This window comes from Pagrus major, chromosome 17 (genome assembly GCF_040436345.1).
Source record: "Pagrus major chromosome 17, Pma_NU_1.0".
NCBI lineage: Eukaryota > Metazoa > Chordata > Actinopteri > Spariformes > Sparidae > Pagrus > Pagrus major.
The window spans coordinates 5,761,760-5,784,745 of record NC_133231.1 but is presented as its reverse complement, the minus strand read 5'-3'; the positions used below and the strand labels follow the sequence as shown (position 1 = coordinate 5,784,745).

At 41.2% G+C, this 22,986-nt stretch overlaps 1 protein-coding gene across 2 annotated transcripts in view; it reads left to right on the top strand.

Moving 5' to 3' along the window:
- The window catches only part of oxr1a (oxidation resistance 1a), a 166,679-nt gene that overhangs the window by 66,530 nt on the left and 77,163 nt on the right, over nucleotides 1-22,986 (top strand). For both annotated transcript variants that reach the window (XM_073484848.1, XM_073484847.1), the window contains exon 3: nucleotides 8,770-8,966. In XM_073484848.1, coding sequence (XP_073340949.1) covers nucleotides 8,770-8,966 — 197 coding nt within the window. The remainder of the gene's footprint in view (nucleotides 1-8,769; nucleotides 8,967-22,986) is intronic.

Below are 22,986 nucleotides of genomic sequence, written 5' to 3'. Positions count from 1 at the left end.
GATATTGATACATTTTAGGAAATGAATAGCAGCCTTTCCCCCAGCCGTGTGCTTATGAGCCGAACTGTTGATTTATAGAGCAATTTTTGATCAAAATGGAGCTGTTCAGCATTGTTGGCAGATGCTGCTAAGTGATGGAGAAATCATTAGACGAAGCTCGAGGGCTGGTTGGCTGGTGAGGGGCTTCCTGCGCTGGTGTCTTCATCTGGTATTGTTTTAATGTGCATGTATGTGTTTGAGTGTGTGGTTGGTTAAGGGGTGATTTAAGCGTGCAGAGTGGTGTCGGGGATTTAATTTTAAACTCTCAACCCTACACCAGGTTAGACTATAAATTTAAGCACAGGTTAAGATAAACTTGTTTTATTGTTATGGGTCTGTGGTGGTGTTCTGATCAATCACTTGAGTAAAAATACCAAAAGGTTCAGCATTCAAATCCAGTGTGGTAAGTAAAGCTACAGAAGTATCGTCAGCTAAATGTATTGAAAGTATCAAAAGTACACTTTCTGCTGAAAGATGGCCCCTGTGACTGATAGATTATCATATATTTTATTATTAGAATGTTCAAAAAGGTGAATAACTGCACAGGTAGCACTTAATTTATGTAGCTTATTAAGATGGAGCTTTTAACTTCATATCCAGGTAGAGAATGTAGAAGAATGGTTCCCGACTTAGGGGTCAGCCCTGTCAAAGGGTCACAAAAAAGAAACTTTGAACTGCCAACTGCCTAATACTGAGGTAGGAAAGCGGAAAAAACAACGCTCTGTCCTTTGGCTACAGATTTGTCTAGCACTTCTTTTGGGAAAATATTGGATAATCTTTACTCTTATATATTAAACCACCGAAGAAGTCTGTTTCAAAGTAAAAGTCCTGCATTCAAAATTTCCTTTAAGTACATGTGTGTAGGATTTAGTAGCATCTAGTGGTGAGATTGCTGATTTCAACCAACTGAACACCCCTCGTCTCACACTCCCCTACATTAAAATATGAAAGTCCCTTTGTAGAGCCAGAGTTTGATTTGTCTGTCTGGGCTACTGTAGAAAGATGGTGATGGTGATTCTTAGAGAGCATTTTATAGCTATGGCTTGTCAAGGTGAAGCTATTTTATCCACTACAGGGGAGTTTAATGTGCTGAAAAAGAATTAATCATATTACATATGCTCATTACAGGTTATTAGGATTTAAAGTTAAAGTAATTAGCAGCCAAAGCTGCCAAATAAATGTATTTAAATAAAAAGAATATTATTTCCCTTTTGAAATTTAGTCAAATAGAGGTATAAAGTAACAGAAATATTGATGTACAAGTACCTCAAATTTATACTTAAGTGTAGATTAACCATGTCACCTACATTTTTGGATGTTTAACTCTTTATTGCAAATGAACAGCCAGTGAGGCCGTGCAGCACAGAAAGCTAAACGAAGCCAACACTGCTCGACAACAGACAGCCGGAAGGTCATTCAGAGTTTCCCTGGTTGTATTCTGCAGTTCCGTCTTGTCTCGGTAGCAGATCTCACTCCCTTATTACAGTGTAACAGCACAGACCGAAACTCTCACACACACTGAGCTTTTCATCTTTGTATTCTCCCTTCCTCACAGGCTGCAGGAGCTGGCCTCAGTTTGCCTTCGCCGGTGGGAAACAAAAAAAGCGAGGCATAAAAAAAAGTCAAAGAGAATGTTGGGGGTCTCAAAGAATTCAAAAAACAGGGAAAAAACAAGCATTTGCTGAAAAGGAGATGTGTCAAGAATGAAAAATCACATCAAACCTGATATGTAGCAGAGGGGGAATGCAAAGTGGACACCCACTCAGAGCGGAAACAGTGCATCTCATTTCTCAGTAATGGGAATGCTCTTTAATGCGTTACATAACGAATAAAAAGTGATTTTTTTTTTTTAATTGCATTGTTCAACTCCGGCTCGAGGACCATCACTTAGAAGATGCTTTCGAACTCTGAGTGACAAATGCGTGCTTGTGTTTTCCAGATAATACACACACAGTCACGGCCGAAGAATCAAGGATGCACAAAGTAATAACGCAGTGCAGGTTCTCACTTCTCAGTTCACCTTTTAACTGATTTGTGGCTGGCCTTTTGCTGCTACTCTCACCACTTTGATACAGAGGCACACTAAGTTTAAAGCCTCATTGGTCCAAACTGCCACATAGCCCTTTGACTCAGAATTGCTGCTTTGGCATTTAGCAAGGGCAGATGAGCGTAATGCGGCGTAGAGCTCCATACATCATTATGCGGAGGTGTCCGACAGCGGAGCAGAGAGCGGCGAGGTCCAGCCGTAATTCATTAGGCTTCCGGATGCAACAGAGGGCCTCATTAACATGCATGGCCACAGGTTGTTGCTGCCCTCTCTCTCTCTCCCGTGTGTCAGCATCGGGAGCACAGCTTCCATCCGACAGCCTCGACGGCGACTGACTCATTCTTATTAAGCTTAAGCTAGTCCACAGTTGTCCAATTGTTTTGTTATGATTGCTCGCCTCGGAGACTGCACGAATTGAAATCCCTGCAATCCATTTCAAATAGTAATTTGATACAAGTCTGATGGCTGGATGGTGTGAAGGCGAGAGGATGCTGACAAGCGATGATTAGCAGATACTCTGGACATGATTCCCTGAGGATTAGAAGACATCTCATGTTCTTGTATGTAAACCTAATGAGTGCTCATTCAAGTCTCCTGCGATGACGATAACAGAATGCCTTGTTAGTATTTATAATTCATACTTGATTAACCAAGTCTGTAAAACAAAGTGCCTGGTGCCTAGGGCTGATAATTTACTTGGTACTACAGCTGGGCAATCTATTAATATTACAGTATATCGCTATTGTGATAAGAGACTATATACTGTCTTAGATTTTGGATATTGTTATATTGAGATATGACATAGGTGTTGACTTTTCCTCATTTTAAAGGCTGAATTAACTGACTCTTTAGCTGCTAAATATTCACTAGCTAGTCTCTAACTTTGACTGTCCACTGTTAAGTGCTGAACCAGGTAGTGTACAGTTGGTGTAGAGATGTTTTGCGGAGTACAGCTACTGCAGCTGGAATGATTGAGCAGTAGCTGTGCTGCTGTAGTAGCAGCAGTATAAAAAACATCATAGTTGCAGGCAATCAAACCAAAACAGTGAGCTGAAAGAGGCTACAACGCTCTAGTGTCTAGTGCAGCAGCAGCTTTAAGATACAAAACTATTCCTGCTGTTTTGAAAGAAGGATTTGTAAAATGTACATGGATAACATCATCTGCCCACCTTGAAAACCTTCCAGTAGCTTGATAAAGATCTAAGAGCCGTGAGTATTAGTCACTGACCCCCTGTGTTACTAAATTGGGCTCCTTTGCATTACTAAATGTGATAAGGTTTTTTCCCTCCCTTTTCTTAAGTTACATAAGCAGCATTGACAGTAATGGGACTCTAAGGCATCATTACCGTAAGACAGGTCATTGTGTTGTCAACACTGTAACAGAGTATGACGTCAACCCAGCCTTCCCTTATGGGCTTTATATAGCGCAGCAGCACCCTATCTGCTGCTGCTATATGTAAACACCAGTTCCCTGAAAAAATGTGTTATGTTGTTGCTGCAAGGCAAGCAATGGGAGGCGATGCAAAGAGGAGGAATGGAAGGCGATGCAAACACAGCCCCCTTTTTTCTAGGTCTAATCCCTCTTAGTAGGGAAGCGATAAGCGTGTTTTGACTTAGCCCCAAATTTCCTGTTGTTTATGCATCCTTTGCCAAACCATGTGGATCCCTGTAGAGTCGGATAATCTCAGTGATGCCAGTTTGGCAGGGCTGCAAATATACCAGTGCCTCCTGGCCCAGGTCAGATCACAACAGCGGGGTGGAAAACAAAATGCCTCTGCGTCTGTTTGCCTTCATTTTTCCCTCCCTCTATTCATCTTTGTGTAAGCATTTGCTCACAGATAGGAATCTGTCACAGCTGGTGGCTTTGTTGACGTGTGCCTCTCATTCCTCTCTGGTGCTCATGAGACAGAGATTGGTGCAATCACAGCTCAGGACGAAGCTTATTTACCCAGGAAAAAAAGCCCACCCTAACATTAAACCAATAGCATCATGAGTAGCCAGTTCCTCGCTGGTGTGAAAAGCCTCTTAATCTCACAGTTTCCCAACAGGGTCTTTTTTTAAGGGTTTCACATTTTTAAGAAGGGTGTGTGTGGTGTTTACAAGGATTTTCAGTTAGGTTGTGAAACTTGTCGCTTTCTAACACCTCACACATTTAGCTTGATGCGGAGCAGGCCGACGGGGAGTCCTCAATATACAGTAAACATTACATGTAAAGCTGTAAAAGCTGTATTTCTGTGTGAATAACTCCAATTGGTTTCTAACCGCACCATAATGATCCTATTTATCTCCAGTTGTGCCGCTCTGTGTAATAGGTTTGGATCTTTTAGTTCAAAACGTGCCTGTTTTGGCTTGGTCATCATTACAGTACACTTAACAAGTTAATCGAAACCTCCTGTGAAAGTCAGGTTGTAAGTTAGATAAGGAATTTAATACAAGACTGAAGCTGAAGTATGCACACTGCATCACAGCTCTCAGGGTTCTATTACCTGAGAGACTGTAAACCCAGTAATGATGTGTTCACAGCTCAGCTAATGAACATAACGAAGGACTGTGCTGACCACAAGTCTCCTAATGGTGTAGAAAAACATCCAAAATTAAAAATGAAAGAACAAAAATGACGTCCTGTGCAGCATTTTTCACATTCTTGTCACAGAGTTGACTCGTGGGAATGCGACCGCTGTCCCTCGTGGGCCAGCACAGGTGATCCGTGAGAGGACGTTGTTACCAGAGTACAGAGCCCGAGGCAGTGGGAAATGTTGGCACCACGCTGCTTGTAAGCAGAAGAAAATGCTGACCCTACCGTATATGCTGTATACTGCAGCAAGAAAAAATAAAAACAAGCATAATTGGACAGAAACTCAACAGTGGAGGACTGCAGGTGGAACGAGTGGGGACAGTAAGGAGAGCACCACCCTCTGCTGATGGACCCAACGGGTTACAGAAGTGAACCTGGGATCTTTGTCACATCACTTTACAAAGTGATCAATGGAACTGTTAGCATTCAATTTTAGCCGTCAATTTTAAAATGGTGTCAACTGTAAACACTCGTATAAACCCAGTGATTACAATGCAGTCGATCACTGGTGGCATATCAGTGTCAGCTACTATAACTGATATAGGCCAGCCCCTTTTGTCAAATCATTACAGTATCGTATAGTATCATATGAAATGGTATTATATAGCATTAGGCTTGTCGCAGTGGGATACTTGGTCTAAGTCCTTTCACAAAACCAACAAAAAACATAGTTACAAACCTTCAGATCACAGAGATGACACCCAGGTTTAAATTGTTTTCAATTTTTACAAAATTGTATACAGAATAGAAGCAGGTGGGTTTCTTTGTGCAACCAACGTCTCCTGCGCCTCAAGTCAAAGCACATTCAATTCAACCTCTGCTATTTAGATTTTTGGATACCAGTAACCTTTTCATTATTTTTATGATCGATTAATCAATTTAGTCATTTTTCTGCTTGCAGTTTCTTGAATGGAAAGATTTGCTGCTTTTCTTTGTCATCCATGAAAGTAAATGCAGTCTTTGCTTTGGGTTTTGGACTTTTGGTTGATCATTGTGACGATCATGAATCATTTTTCATCTGACTTGAGTTTTGAGGTGGTGAGGAGGTTTAAGAATTTACACTAAACTGCTGAAAATGACATTAGTGTTAGCCAAAATTATTGGTAATATGTGTTTTTTTGTTGGTCTTTTCAAAAATGCTGTTTTGTTTCCCTATTGTGTATGGAATTGTGTGCTGCATGGTGTCATTGTGCTTTGGGACTGTTGATAAGGTGACTCTTGATTGTCCTTAAGTCCTCAGAATCATGCCTGTGAAGCAGTCCATTTGGTATCCAATCGGTATTAGATTGAACTCTACTGTCATGCCATAAAAAATGAGCACACATGAACATGGATGCATTGTTTACACACATACTGTACACATTCTATTCCATCTTTCTTTGTGAGACACACACTTTGACAATACTGTTCCTGGATCCTGTCTTTCCCTTGTCATTTGATCTCTGACACACACACACACACACACACACACACACACACACACACACACACAGTGTTTTGATACCGTTTGGCCTTGTAGCTCAGTGAAACGGAGCTAGAAGAGGGGCTTCTGCTCCACTGATGAGACAGTAATTAGTACCAACTCCTAAGGGAGTGGAGATAGACTTCACACAGCTTTTCTCTATCTCTGTCTCTCTCTGTCTCTCTGTCTCTCCCTCGCCCTCCACAGCCATTAACAGCAGCAGCAGGTCTCTTCTACTTCTCACTCATTCTCCAACCTCATTATGTGCCATCCAAACAAACAGGCAGGCAGCTTCCTCAAAATAGTCATTAGCACAATCTGGCATATTACTTCTTGTGCCTTTGTTAAGCTTTGGGAAAACTCCCACCACATGCACTTCTGTAAGGAAAAGATAGAACATAAGGTAGAAAAAAATCAATAAAAATAAAAGAGGAATGCAGTCCATTAAGGGCTTTTTTAGTCTTAGTGAATATATGTGTAGAAAGTAGTCAGCAAGTGTTTTCTCTTAACTAAATGGACTTTGGGGAACACTTCTGTGAAGCAGAACATAATTTCTCCTGGTGTTTATTCACAGCTCTGCCCACTCCTCCCAACCGTTTAGGTTTGTTCAATTTAGGAAGAACACATACACTGTGATAGACAGCATTTCCATGGAGATTATGCATTTTCATTAGCCAGTTAGACACTATGTCATGTGTGCCGCTTTGGTCCATCAGGGGATGGGCACTCGGGTGAAATGGGCAGAAAGATTCTGTTCGCTTCAGCAGTTTCGCTGGAATGATTGAAAGTGTGTGCGAGGAGGCGCAGTGCTGGGAATCTTGTATTGCTGTTTCAGGACTTTTTCAGACTACAGATGGATAGTGTCTCAGCCGCCGTTTTCCCCTTATTGTACTCAAAGTGTTCACTGGAGTGCCCAAGTATGATTTTATTTTTTTACTCTGTTGTGACGTGTTTGTGTGTAGAGTGCCTGCGTTTTGTCTGTATACATGAGCGAGTGTGAGAACATACTGTATGTATGTAAGTGGATAGACCTGCTTCTGAGTGTTTTGGGATTACCTGTTCAGATTAGCCCAGTGAACTCCTTTATAAACTGTTCAAACCCAAACCCAGGATCGCGTCATCCTTTTAATAGGCTTGGAGGAGATGTCGTGGGCAGATTTGATTTGACCTCGCTCAGCCAGCCCAGAACCTTTTGATACGTTTTACGTAAGCAGTCCACTTCCATAATTTGCCTCAAGTGATGTCACTTGAGCTCACCAGACCTCTTTAGACCCCTCCTCATGTCTGCATGAGGCTAGTGACTCGAGGCTACTTTAGCCGCTACTAGCAAAGGACACACCCAAATCCAAATCCAAACTCATGTAGTCTTTTTGAATTGTGGGTGATATACACTAATTTGCCCAAAACAGTGACTTTAGGTATTAGGTAATAACCAATTTGAAATGCATTACTTGCAGTGTGGGGTTAACTTGTTACAAAGTAATCCTTTAGAGTACTCTGATTCCTTTTTTGTTTTTACCAATAACGTAACGCGTTAGTTCTCCAATTCAAGTAATCCGTTATTTAGTTAGTTTTTATAAAAGTAATCGGTTAAAAATGGCTGTCTTTTCCTTTCCTTTTGTCGCCACAAAAATGAAATAAAGTCCCTGAAGCATTTGTGCTGTTTCTGTGTCTCTCCTGCTGGCTGCCTGCAGAAGGTAAACCTACAGTTGTGTCAGCGCGCATGCAGGACAGCGTTGAGGGTTTATGTATAAGTCTGCATTAGTTTAATTTATTCAGACGAGGTTATTTAATTTTTTCATGATAGAGAAACTGCGTTCTTGGGGGGAAATAAAAAAAGACAATACCTTGTCAATGTCGGTTTTAAACTGTCCAACATAAGTCCAGTGACATTAAAGGAGTATAATGCTAAATTTTAGAAGTCATAATTTTGAAGTCACGATATCATCTTTTGGTTCTGAGCCTGAAGTGAGAGAGAACCAAAATCAGAGAGCCTTAGAGACCTAAATGTGACATAGAGCTGCAGTATATCTCTATTGTAGACAGTTGTCTGACCCTTTTTAAAAGTGATCACAAGAATCTTGAACTGGATTCTGAATTTAATAGGCAGCCAGAGTGAAGAAACCAAGATCAGAGTTACATGCGACCTTCGTTGAAAGCTTTGCCGTAGCATTGTGGACCATTTGTAAACCATCCATGTTTTGGTAAAAAAGGGAAGCTAAAATAATCACCTGCAACATTTCCACCACCACAGACTACTATGCATTAGCACCAACATTTGCTCTTCAGGTTATTACTCAGTGAGAGCAAGATCTTTACTGTCCTCCTTCCAGTGGGGGATATTGGATATTGCTTCATCCCTTTTTACCATAGAGAAGTCTCAGCACTGGGTGAGCAGAGAGATGCTAATAAATTCACCCTTAACAAGAGTGTGATTAGCCTATTGATCCTCTCTCCCAACTTCCTTGCCGCTGCAAAAATTGTCTTGCACGATTACATTTCTGTGACATCGACAACCTCGGATGCAAATAGGCTTTTATTCCACTGCCCTTGAACAGTGAAGGTCATTGGCACACACTATAGTTTTCAATCATGTAAACATGACACTAATGTGTTCTGCTTCTGTGATTTGCTTTTGCCCTGCAGACTGAAAAAGAAGTCTCAGTCGGTGGATATTGCCAGTCAAGGTTTCTCCCCGACTCTGGTGCCAGCCTCGCCCCTCAACAAGGCTGCACCACCTGTTGCCAAGACAACCGCCGTCCTCGCCGTGCAGGAAAACAACACGACCAACTCCCAGCGCCGCAGCCCCCGGTGTGGCGAACTGAAGAGAGGCTACACCATAGGTAACTGCACATGGGCCAGTCTTGATGTCAGTCTTGGCTACAACCTTAGTGTATTTACTAGAATATTTCATAGATTTTGATGTGCAATTATAACATTATTATATTATCGAGTGCTACTGAGCTTCTTGGGAAAGCTTATTACTCTGTGGGTGTGGGGATATTTGAAGTTCACACACTCTCTGAACTGTTGACATGAACTTCCTACTCAGGCAAACTTCACCGTGTCACATCCACGGCTGTCTCTCCCCGTTTCTCATCTTCTAATTCATTTCCTGCCTACAAATTATAATTACGTGACTCTGATGAGATTTATTCCTGTGATGAATCCTATTTTTGGTGGGTGAGGTGGCGGGTGGGGGGGCTGCTGTCTGCAGCGGGTTTATTTCTGTGTCGGCGGGTAGGTTGCTACTGTGAGAGTAAGTACACTTGAGGGAGCTGACTTCTCACAGATGATGAAATGAGTTTGAGATAAACTAATTCCAAACTCATAAATGCAATGCATCTCTGTTCGCTTCATTGATGTGATTGAGTTAGTAAGCTGCTCGGGTCAAGGTTAGAAAGAGGGAATGTGTAGGGAGAAGTACGCAAGCAAGTACTTTTAAATGCTGCTGAACCACCAAAGGTAATCTCAAGATCCTATTTTTGACTGATTTCTTTTTTATTTGAGGCGACATCTTCGGTGCTTGTTGCTGTGCTGTGACTTCCCAGTGTGGTTCTTTTTCCCCAGCTCCATTTCCTTGATATAGCCTAATGCATACAACTACATTTATTCTAAACATACTGCTGGCGCTGCTGATTTTAGGGCTGCCTATACAAAAACTTTTCTGAACTTTTTAGAGGTGGAATCAGTGTTGTGTCAGCCACCAGGAGCAAATATTGACACAAATGGACATGAACCTACCAAAGCTTCCAAAGATGCCAAATATGTCATGCTGAATGTCAGGCAAATTTTTATATAATTATGCACAAGATATTTTAGAATATTTTAAATCACTGCACTTTTGCAGCAATTAAAAATGGCACTTCAGGTTGTAACATTTCATATATGTATAAATCTGAAACTCAAGTGGAAAACCACAGTTCTACAAGAAGATTGGCTTTTTATATAAAGTTCTTAATGCCTGTTACTGGGTGGGTTTCCCCACAAATTCATAACATTACTAGGGAACATTGATAACTTTAGCTTTTACAAATGGCTGCTTTTGAAAATGAAGAATGGTATTAGAGAAGACATATCATGCTCATTTTTCGGTTCATAATGTTATTTTGGGTTACTACCAGAATAGGTTTACATGCAATTTTTCTAATACTCTCCAGCGCAGAAGCACTGTATACCATCTGTCTGAGACACTCCTCAGCTGTTTTAGCTCCTGTCTCTTTAAGGCCCCCCCTCCTCCTGAATACCCAGTCTGCTATGATTGGTCAGCTCTCACGTCTGACCCAGCACCGCTTACAGCAACAGAAATAAATAAATACATAAATTATGAAAATGTATGACATGGTGATGTAGTGTGATGTCACAAAGTCACAGAATTATAGGCGAAACTACTGATGAGGCGTTTCAGGAGCAGTGTTTTCTGTGGGAGAGAGGAGCTTCTGTTTGTGTGGTTGTGTGGGCTTTACATTTTAAACACTGAAGGCAAGGAAAGAAACAAAAAAGCATAATGGGTCTCCTTTCACTGGCTGCCAGAATCAACAACAAATAAAAGTTCCTTGGAGCTGCTTAAAGTCCCTATTCATTGGACAGTTTTGGTGATGTCATCATCAGAATTAGATCAATCCACTTAGGGGAATCAAATTGTGGTGATTGACAGCAAGTCATGCAGCACTTTGCTGCTGCTAATGTGTCTACTTCTATGTGGTCTAGAGTTACATAGAGCTCACGAGGACGTAATTATGAGCATTACTAGACTTCAACTAGACCTCATGTCACAGATAATAATGAACAGATATAAATGGGACTCAAAACAGACATTTTGTTCTGTAATATTATAAGCCCAGTAGTCACTGTGTTTAAATAACTCACTTTTTAATCAGCAGCTGCCAAATCGCATGAATCAGGGCAGAAACAGGTTACCAAATGATCCTGCATAATTATAGTGATTGCTTAGATGGATTGCGCTCTTGGCCGTTCACCATAAGCAGATGAATTTATTGGTAGTTTAGCAGTTGAACTCATGCTAAAACGACATATCTTCTATTAGAAAAATCCAGTTAAAGGAGCAAGTGTGATTAGACCCAAAGCAATACCCTCCTTTTTGGGTGGTTTCCATCTGGTTTTAGGTCACACTGGAGGTTGATTGAGAGCTCTAACCAAACATTGGATGTAAATGCATGAATATAAATATGAGCTGATATAAAAAAAAAAAAACTCCTCATGACTTCAGCACACTTAACAGCCAAAACGAGAAAGTGTCATCAACATGGATGGTCGTTACCTAAAGCATCTCAGGTGAGTTTATGCTGATCCATCCGCATATTTTCCTATTCGACGCCTCAACCAGCTCTCTTAATAGAGTTCTTGGATAATTTGAATTTCGCTTCATGTCCTTGAGCAGTTTAGTCATGTAAATCAGGGCAGCAGCTTAAAACTTTGCAGCAGTGGCTGTTCTGCCATGAATGGCAGTGTCTCAGGGATTGTGAGGAGCATGATGTCACGCGGAGTCGTAGGTCACCGTTTGAATCGCTGAGGAGGAAGAGAGTGGAGGGAGGGTGAAGCCGTGTCATTCCACTTGCGTGCTGCTGGTGTCACACTCTGATAAGCTTTCTACAGAGTCATCATTTATCGACTGTGCTCCTCAGGCCAGGCGTCAACAGGAGATCGGGTTGATCTGCGGTCACTCGTATCAGCTCGGTCGCCGATAATCAATGAAGGAAATTGTGGGATTAAAGCTCGGCAGGACAGGTGGAGTGACTGTTGATAGTTCAGCCTGCTCTTATTCTCCATTATCCGTTCACTGGCAACTGTGGGCTCTTTTTAAAAGCGTGGGGTCGGAAGTCACAGTCATTCAGCCATTAAATGAAGCGCGACTGTGACTTATTGTGCTTTTACGGCTTTTAACTACAGAGTAACAAATTGTACAAGCCTCTAAAGCAAGAGTCATAGCAGTTAATCATTTGTTCTAGCTAGCATTGGTCTAGTTAGACCACATTAAGATCACTGCCTGAGTTGTCACCATATGACCGCAGAAATACTGCATCTGTCACTCATTTACGCTGTTGTATCACATAATGAGATGTTGATTAGTGACTGTCCCATCTCTCCAGCTCCTATCTATATGGGATCCAGTAAGTGGAACCCTGTGGCATTTTTATATAGTCAAACCCAGACCAGGCTGCTCCTAGAGGGCTGATCATGCTAATTTATTCTAATGGGATAGTAATAATGTGGCAGGCGGCTTGCTGTGCTGTCTGCCAGGCTTCAGACAGACCTGTCATTAGAGGCACACAGCACATTTTACCAGCGACGTTTTAATAACCCGAGCGACGAGCCTCCCACCACGATGACACCAAGCGTGGTTCTCACCTACTGTATGAGGAGGAGCAGCGATTCATATGTTCATGGTGTTTTTATAACAAGTGTGCTACTTTTTTGCAGCCATTGTAGCATCGTTGAATGAAGAGAAGCAGCAGCCACGCATGTTTTGATGAGTGTCAGACATCATTCAGCGCAAGCTCAGCAAAACAAAGATGGGAGGAAGCACGATGAGAGGAGGAAGATGGGCCATGTTTAAGCTGTCAGAGTCACTCATTTATAAAGTATATTATAATCTACTGTATATTATACTGTGGACGGAAAGGGGAAGGGGAGGGAAGGAGCAGAAAGGAGAGGGAAGAGAAGGAAAAGAAGGACACAAGGAAAGCAAAACAAAGGAAAGAGTAGGGAAGAGGAAGGAAGGAAATAAGCAGAATGATAAGAAAAGGGGTATTAAAGAAAGTTAGTTAAAGGAGAGAAGAGAAAAAGATAGATATAAGAAAAGAAAAGGAAAGAAAAGGAAAGGGAAAAGGAATGAAAGCAAAAGGGAATAAAAGAAAGAGTAGGAAAGGGAGAGAAGGAAAAGAAGGACACAAGGAAAGCAAAACAAAGGAAAGAGAAGGGAGGAAGGAAAAAAGTAGAATGGAAAGGAAATGGGAATAAGATCTGAAGGAGAGAGGAGGAAAAGGGAAGGGAAGGGAAGGGTGAGTGCAGGGGAATTGAGTGGAAAGGATAAGAAAAGGAAAACACAGAGAAGGACATGATTTAAGGTCAAGAAATAAACGGCGAAATAAAGAAAAGCATAAGAAGAGGAAAAACAGCAAATAAGAGGAAAAGAAAAGAAAAGGGATACGAGAGGAGGGGAGTTGAAAGAGAAAGAAAAGGAAAGGAGAGGCCACAGTGCCTGTGATCTCCCAGATGCCTGCAGCGTTGCTTTCCGAGAGGGTGTGACACTTAACACCAGCTCTCTTCAGCGTCTCTGTGTGACAGCCTCCGAGTCCCACCGCCATGTTTTTGACCTTTACATCATTGTAGTCAGCCTGTAGCCTCCACTGTGAGCTCTACTCGCTAGCAGAAGGCCAACCAGGAGATGATCCGATTGTCTCCGCAGCTGTAGACTCATTAAATATGACTTACAGTGTTCCTGCCTACAATGAGTGCATTTGAAAACTGTTACATCACACAATGTTCTTATTGGATATGTGCAGCACAAGTGCTCTTCTATCTCTTTGTTTGACAAGGCTGACTCATGCTCTCTGTGCCTATATACAGTACATGTGGGTCTGCTTCTGTGTGCATTTTGGCAGACTAAAGTTAACTATGGAAACAGTTTATGACTACATTAGGTAAGCACTTGCAGGCAGGAGATATGCCACTGTCCTCCTGCAGATGTCTGTGTATGGGTGCAAAGGGAGAGCCGTCATAGCGTGTCGCTGCAGATAATGGCTTCTAAGAGCAGAGCTGCTGCACTTCTCCCCTCCTTACATCCCTCCACAGCTTCTTCCCCCCGTCCTGTTTTTTCTGCTCTTTCTGTCATTTTGTTCTCCAATCCTCCTCTGCTCTCTCACCCAGTCTCTCTCTCTCTCTCTCTCTCTCTCTCTCTACCTTGTCTCTCACTCTCTCCATCTTCACACTCTCTACCTTGTTATCCTCTAATGTATTTCCTGTGTGTCTGACCGGAGGGTACAGGCAGAAGGGTAATCTGTCTCAAGGACAGACGGACAGCACCAACAGATTGCTACAAACTGTGGCACCAACCTTGGCTGCAGTATTGAGACGAGCCATTTTATCACATTTTGCCCACTTCGGACTTACTTCCACAGTCCAGAGACAGCAGAAGTCCTACATATACATAAATATACAAGAAAAGGATGTTGCGTTGAAGCTTTGCTGTCATAACAAATATATTGAAGGCAAAACAGGACATTTTCATAAAGGGTATGACTTTTAATTTACAATCTATAAAGCAAATGTTATTTAAATTATATTTTGTATATTGTGTATTTTATATCAGTAGTGTTCAGGATGCTTAAATCTACTAGAACAAGTGCTGACGTGCACCGCTACCTCAGTGGCTTGCAGGCAGAAACAGAGGTCTGAATCTGCCAACACAGCATTGTATCTACAGCAGCTGACAGAGGAAATGCTAATAAACAAGACAGAACCACACGTGTTGGTGTACCCTAACGCCCCAAGAGCGGCGGACCCTGCCACCGCCGCCATGTGACTGATTATTCCCCTGTTAGTTATTCATTGGATTTTCACTGCAGGGTCGAAGAGGGGATGAACCGCTGCTGGAGGAGCAATACGCTAACTGGCTGTAGGCTTCCACCAAGCCTTGCTTGATATGCAGTTTCATGAAAGGGACTTGTGGGCTGGAATTAAATTAGCAGCTATTCAATAGATTGAAGGAAGTGTCAGGTTGGAAGTTAAGTCACCCTCCTGTTGCTTCCTCACTTCTGGTGCTCGTGTTTTTGTTCGAGTGTGGACCCATAGATTGAGCTCTTGTCCTTGAATCAGTATGTTTTCAGTATTCTGCTGCAGCCGTATAGTCACAGCGTGAGGTTGGATGAGGAGCTAATCACTATGCCAGTTGACAGTTATAGCCAGCGCTTCAGGCAGTACACCAGTGTTGCTCTCTTTTTGTGTTTGATGTAATTGTCTCAGGTGGCACGTCTCTTGTGTTTACACATCCAGATCGTAGCCAGGGGTGGCTATTACACACAAGCCACTGTGAGGCACCTTTCTGTTTTCTCTCTGGAAATAGGACAACTTGCATATCTGAAACCATTTTCAAAGGAGAAAACACTGTGTTTGGCCTTGGTTTTAGTATTCTCTGGATGATTTGAATTTCCACTTGCTAGTAAACCTTTATTTTGATGGCCAAAAATGTCAGAATATTCCACTCTGATCAAGGCTGGAGGACCATGTGGCTGCCACTAATTAGTACAGTAGATGCCTTTCATAGTGATGCCATGTCAGCTGTCCACATCTACATGTTTGCTTGGACTGTGATAAGTTTGAGTGCTTGAGTCTATAAATGATTTAATGGCAGAAGTCAGTTTTAAGGAATGGTAGAAGAACCCAGTGACATGTGCAGGCCACTGAGGATAAAAGACCCATTAAGGTCCTGTATTTCTATTTCTTGATTATTAGCTAATGTGACAATAGATAATTGGATAGCTATAAGTTGGAGGTGTGCAGCTGGTCGCCTGCAGTTCTTCATCAAACAGCTAACTGAGGCTGCTCATTTGCTGTCAACAAATGCTGAAAATGACATTGTTTTTGAAAGCAGTAAGTACTATCTCACTGTCACACACAACAGTTGTGTTTCCTGTGACTAGCCTACTTCATAATAAAAGTAAAATCAATTCTCACCAGTTAAATTCTTTTAATGTGAGCATGCAGCAGGAGGAAATGCTCAGTTTGCATCAGCATTACCAAAAATGGGATATTTGCCATCCTAGTGGTGTGGCCCTAGAGATAGCACTGTCACTTAATCTGCCCATTAATTTGGTCCAGACTGAAATATCTCAACAACTATTAGAGCCCATTGACTTTGGTTCAGATATTCATGGTCCCCTCAGGAAGAATTGTAATAACATTTTGGATTAGCTTGCTGGTGTTAGCATTTAGCTCAAAGCACAGCTGAGAGAACTCCGAGCTGTGGACTCTCAAGGGGCCACTTTGAGCTTCTTGCTGGATGGTCAGTGGCCCCAACACCTTTCTGATCTTTGTATTAGGTTGTCCGAGCATTTCTGTAACTTTACGAAACCAACATCCAACTTTCACACTCACTTTGATTGGTCAACGGTGAGAAAGTAAGAAAGGAGCCAGGGTTTGCACTTTTTTGTTCACTTTTCATGTAAACGACAATGTGCAACATAATGAATGTCCTCTAGAAGAGACTAACTGAGAATGTGTACTTTAATCTCTGCTCCATTTAAACAATATAGTGTCCACTCCGCCTTCTAGTGTGGCCATTCGGATCAATATAATTAACATATAGAACTAGTTCTGAACGCTTGGGACCTCAGTTGATGATTTGTCTGAATGATGTCATTTTTGAAGAAACTATTCATCGCTTCCATCAGGATTTGTGGTTAGAAGAACTGATTTCAGATAGACATTAAAAGTAATTTATTCAAACAGTTCACAGTAGAACTTTAAAAGAGATTTGTGGTCTGGAGAAAAGTGTTTTAGTAGCAATTTACCACTGCCTTTATCCTTTTGGACATTGGCTTCACATTTCAATCAGACAAATGGAAATATCCTATTCACTCACTTTCATGCTGTTGTTCCAGACCATGTGAGATGCAGACTGTGAATGGGTGAGAAGGGGGCAGGGGGGTGAATGGGTGAGAGAGAATTATGGAGTGAAAGTGAGAGAAGGGGAAGAGAGTAAGAGCTACCCGTCACGCTCTGACAGCAGCACCCACAGCCATGCCACGGTGCCTTTGCCAGCAGAGCTGCTTGTGCGCGCTGAGATAAGCCCGAGCCCTCTTGCCTTGGCGGTATAGGCTGGTCACGTAGCACCAGAAGGCAGCTTAGCCCCTTCACAAATCCAATGGAGAGTCGTTCTTACTTTCACTTCCTCCCACACAGTCTCCCTCCGTCTCGTCCTCACTCTCTGTCTTCCTGTCTTTATAAAGGTCTCTGGCTTCCCCTTTCTCTGTGTCTCCATCACTGTTTGACACTGCATATTCACTCCATAGATCAGTATTTATCCTCTCGCCTATCCCCTAGCAACAGCTGAGTTAACAACAACAACAAGCAGGAGAAGACGACTGGTCGGAGCAGACTATAGTGCAACTTGTGTAGATGTTTGGGTAGGTTAGGGAAAAACCATTAATAAGAGATGGTCAGCTATTTGTAGTGTATAGATGACAAACAATTAGTCAATGATTCTATGAGTAGATCAAGAGATCAGCTTCTCAAACGTGCCGAATTTCTGCCTTTCCTTGTCATATGTCAGTTGAGCATCTATAGGTTTTGGACTTCTGGTGGGACAAAACAACATTTTAAGACACCATCTTGGAAAATGTGATGGGATTTTTTTCAATATTCCATTGACTGAATGATTCAATGATTAATTGATAATGAAAACAATCGTGAATTGCTGCCCTTTAGCATGTTTTCAAAATCTGTAAATCCATTAAAAGTCAAATCATTTGTTACTGAATGCCATAAAGCTAGATGTCCAGATGTAAGACATGACAAGTAACTAAAAATATCCAGGGCTCAGTGATTACTGGTCATGGTCATGTGCAGTAAAAATCCATTGATTATAACTAGACTTAAAGGGAAGACTTGCAGCTATATGTGAGTTTCATCAAAATCCAGATCCAGTATCTAATCTGATCAACAAATTAGAATCCTTTTGGATCCCTTTATCAAAACTACCTAGTTTTTTTGGCGGGGTTTTTTTCAACATTTTTAACATTTGCACTTAAACATATATAAAAGCAAATACTTCAATACTTCAGTATAGATCTGTAATCACCTTTTTGTTGTCTGTGAAGCCAGAAATACTACTCTGTCATTTTCAGATAGTAAAGAGAGATGACATGTCACTGGAAGGGGGGTAGTTGTGGTTGAATCAAGTAAAACCTGCACGTCTACCTTTGTTCTTAAACTTCATTACACAAGCAGTATAATAACATGACTCACTGGTGTGTTTCCACAGGTGTCGGCTTACGTAGAAACTTAAAATATTCAAATCAGGTCCCTCATGACCTCCCATCCATGTGCAAACACATCTAACAATGACATAATGAAAACCAGCGATACATATCCATTCATGGGGCCTTTAATGTCAACACAGACCGACGTGCGATGTTTGACATCTGTCCTCAACTGAAAGGTCTCCATTTCACAAAATGTTGTAGTCATTGCGCGTGACATTTTAGCGTTTTATTTACACCAATTTTAAATAATGGTGAAGACCATTATACCAGCATGAAAATGGACTGCATTTATAAAACGCTTAACCAAGGCCCTTTTCAATTTTTTGCCTCTCATTCACCAATCACACACACACTGGTGGCAGTAGGCTACCGTGCAAGGTACCATGGAGTCCAGTGTCTTGCCCAAGGACATTCCTTAGCCACAGCTGCTCCACAGCACGTCTTTATTGTCCAAATTATGACTTGCTACAGTCTTGAAATGTGGGTTTCTTGCAAGTAAAATATGTTTTTCAAACCCTGTAAGTCTTTACAATAACAAAAGCACATGAGCTTGGCGCACTCTGGGGAGTTAAGGCAGACTGGGTAATATTGTACACGAACCTCCACAGTTAATCCTGTGAAAGTGGTACTGCCTACAGGGTCTTGTAGTCTACACTGTGTGTTGATAAGAAAAGCCTGACAACAATGTGCCTCGAGGGCTGCATTCACATAAAACAGCACCAGAGGCAGCCAAATCACACTGTTCTTGCAAACTGTAATTGGGGTATCTGTTATGTCTGGATCTCGTCCGTCTGTAAACAAAAAGCAGTGTTTTGTTTCCTTCAGGTGTCTCTTGTGTAGCTCATGCACAGGTCTGATGGAGTTGCAGCACACAGACAGGAGTGTCCTAGTTGTCCATGTTTAGATGTGTCCCCGTGCACAGCTCACTTTAATAACTGCACGGAAATAAAAGGGAGGTGGAAGCACTTACACATATTTGCGCTCCTCTGGAACCTGGGAGGGCTCGGAAAACCATTTCCACAAAGGTTAATAATATGTTTGAGTCGTCCCCAGATAGCAATGGAGCACTTTGACACTAATTTGGTTACAGGCAAAGAATGCCACCTCTGTTTTTCCAGGTTTTGACTTTTTACTCTGCGCTTATTATTCTCTGAGCTCCCTCCACGTTCTTATCCAGACCAGACTAGCTGCTCTGCAGAATTAATCACCACTCTGTGCTGCTGTCCAGAACCTTCGTTTCTTTCACAGCAACAAATAATAGCAGATAAAAGGTGATGCAAATAGAAACAGCATGACTATAAAGCTGTGTTTTTGACCAGAGATGGTAAGCCATATTAGGAAGCCGGAGAGACGCTCGCTGATTGATTTATCCTTGTCCCTGTTTGTCCCCCAAGAGAGGATGAAAAAGCTCATGGTGCTCTCTGGCTCCATCAATCTTGCGCTAACCAGATTGCATCTGGACGAAGATTCTTGACTGAATTAAGGTGAACATTCGCATTCGGCCAAATATTCCGAAATTGACTTTTGTATTGTAACTCACTGTCAAAATGTTGCAGCCCCAGCTCTTTATAATCTGGAGAGAAATATAGAAAGGTGGCTGCTAAACATTTACAGCAGAGGTCAAGATTTCTGTGCATGGACTTATGCATGCAAGACACACACAGACCTGGGATATGAGAATCACTTATCCTCAGGCTGTCTCAATGTCATGAAGATCAGTATGATGTTAGCTGTGCAACAAATGTCCTCTACATATTTGTGTGACATCTGTCCTTTCTAAATGTCCTCAGAGACAACACATATAGTCCTAAAATCAATTCTGTGCTTTTAAGCTGCTCCTGTGTGTCCACGTCTTGAAAAGGAAATAATATTAGATGGACTTCAAGAGCGCTTTACAATCACCTCTTTCAAGGGTACTCAATGCAGATTTCTATGCACAGCTCATTGTGCTGTCATACGTAAGAGTCAACACTGTGTAGATCTAAATCTCTACAGTGCACTGACTCACAGCTTGGCCAGAAGCGAAGGCCACAGACATTTGTAGCTACCAAGGCCACAGTGTTTTTTCATTTTCTTCTTTTTTTACTAGACAGCAACACAAACATTAACTTTTTTTTTTCTGTAGTGCAGGAAGGCAATGTAAGGAAAGAGGCTCACTGCTGGATTTACTGCAGTGCTACTGTAAAAGATCTGTGGGTCGGATTTATTGGCCTGCCGGTGTAATTACGTTGACCGGGAGTCTCTTGGTGGTCCTCTTCTCGTTGGGCTCAATTTATAAATGCCACAGAGCTAGTAATCCCACTGTTTCCCCACTTAGTTTGGAAAGGGCTCTAGCCATCCTCTGGCTAGGATTGATTACATATAGCTCAAATGAAGAGTAAGCAGTTTTCTGCTATTGAACGCCAGCACCGGCCCCTGCTATTGATTCACTTTACAGCACAAGGAAAATAAGATCTGCCACTTCACAGTAACGGTTCATATTTGTTTCCCTTTTACTCATGAATTTATGGGCTCCTATTATTTAAACACAGCTCTATTTTGCCTGTATGTAATGTATGTGCATTGGTGCTAAGAAAACAGAAAAAACCCTGTTTATGTAATGTCAGCAAGTGCAAAGCACTATTTCTTTCCAGAAATGAGTAAATTAGTCAATGCCTCTAAGGAGCAGATAAACCATTACACAGTTATGGATGATATTTACATAACAGTTAATTGAATTTACAGAAGCATGGAGTGTCAGTGGAAACTGATTAGTTGCACTAGTTTAAATCTGAGATTCAGACCTCTGCTTAAGTGTCAAGTTGTGTTAATGTGGATCCTTATAATAATTATTTATTAGCGAAACAAACCTAACAGTGTTTGCATGCTGGAAAATGTTCAGTATCAGTGATGACATCCAACTGAAGTATTATTAAAACTCAGTGTAGAAGTTCATTCGTGATCTTGGAAGCAGTTTGTACAAAAAATAACTCACTCTCACTGGCTTTTGCCATGGCTTTCAACAATATCTCATGGTCTACCTCAGGAGATATCGTTTGCTCACTCAGAGGAAGACCATGACATGCAGTTGAAAGATCGAGCTAGCTAATAATTTACATCCGCTGAGGACGACTGTAAGATGCTAATTCAACCCTCTGCAAAAATCTACCAAGTGTACTCAAAACAATAGTCATGTCAAAACTCTGACTTTGAGTATTTTTATTACAACTACATATTCCATCTATTTTTTATTATATAAGTTCAGTGTAAAGGTTCACATTTAATGCAAAGTTTCTCGATCATATTTAAACTGTGTTTAATAAATGATGTGTGATTCATTAGAGGGGGCAGAATAACCAATTTGAAAAATTGTTTATGTATAATACTTGAATAAAACATTCTTGAATAAATACATTATGTTTATGTAGTTTCACATAAGTGTATATGTAATAATTGGAAAAGAAAACACCAGAGTTTGTGTAAGTTTGCATAAATTTAAGTTATTTAATTTATACACAGTGACTAAACATGATAGAAAACCTTTGTATTAAATTGACCCTTTACATTGAACTTGGATATATAATAAGGATGCAAAATGTCCATGTAATGAAGATGCCTATAGTCAACATTTCAGGCATAGTTTTTTCTCCAATAGAAGTTCAGTGGTTTTCATTATTATTGGGTCCACTTTTCCCACACCAGATTCAAATTGCCTACATACCTACGTCTGAGAGATTAACAGGAAATGATACAGCATCTAATCCAGTGTTTTCATTTAACTTAAGTTACCGCTAATGGGAATCAAACATTTGTTGGCTACTGCTGCCACTTCACATTAAAAGCATTCGACTGGCAAAGCCCTGTGTGGTTTCAGCAGGAAATGCAAGTTATTCATCCCAGAGGTTAATGCATTTTCTGCATAACATATTATAACAAAATAACTTATTGTCATAACATAAACTATTTCACATTTTAACAATATATTTTTAAATTACAACATGATACCGTTATCACATTATAACGTCAATGTCACATTATAACAAGATAAGTATTCTATTTGAGTAGTTTGTATGTCATAATAGAATGAAAATATCTTATTAGAAGGTGAAAACGTTTTGTTTTTAACAATATGCTTTTCATAAAAACATGATACTGGTCCATTTTTCTTTTTCTGGTGTGGCAGCAGTACTCTAATATATAAAACTTTTTTGAATTTGGAAGTACGAGGTTAAAGGGTTCAGTCAGAATGCTGTTTTAAGATTTTTAACAAAGAAAACACAACTGAATATTTCAGCATAAAGGGCCATCAAAATATGTTTAGTCTTGATAAAAAGAAAAAAGAGAAACTCATATTATTCCAAGCGCCTTCATTTACATATTTTTACATACATGGCATTACTGAGCAAGCCTCACTGTAGTGAAAGAGACATGCTTAAGTGCTTTTGGGTTTAGTTTTTGTAGCCTCCTTTGTCCTTGTAGGTTTTATCTAATCAGTGGGTCTGATGACAAAAGATGGGAAAGTTGGATCCAAGCCAAAAGGGCTGGAGTTGAGCTTGAAACGAGTCATGAATATGACTCATCCACATCCACCTTGACCCCTTACCACCCCCCTCATCATCATCCTCAAGCTCTCATTAGAATATGGAGGACTTTGCATTGTACATGCTCCGGGGCCACGTTTGCTATGCACCGGTTTATCCAAGAGGAAGAATAGCTGGAGGACAGGATTTAGCCGGCCAGTGCACTACGCTGTCTTCTCCACACGGGTCATTGCTCTGGACATTCACTGGATGGCAAGGATCTGGAAAACTGTCACAAAGAAGCGGAGTAGCAGAAGCTACATACATCAGGTCTGAATGCCTCCTTTTTTCCACTCTGG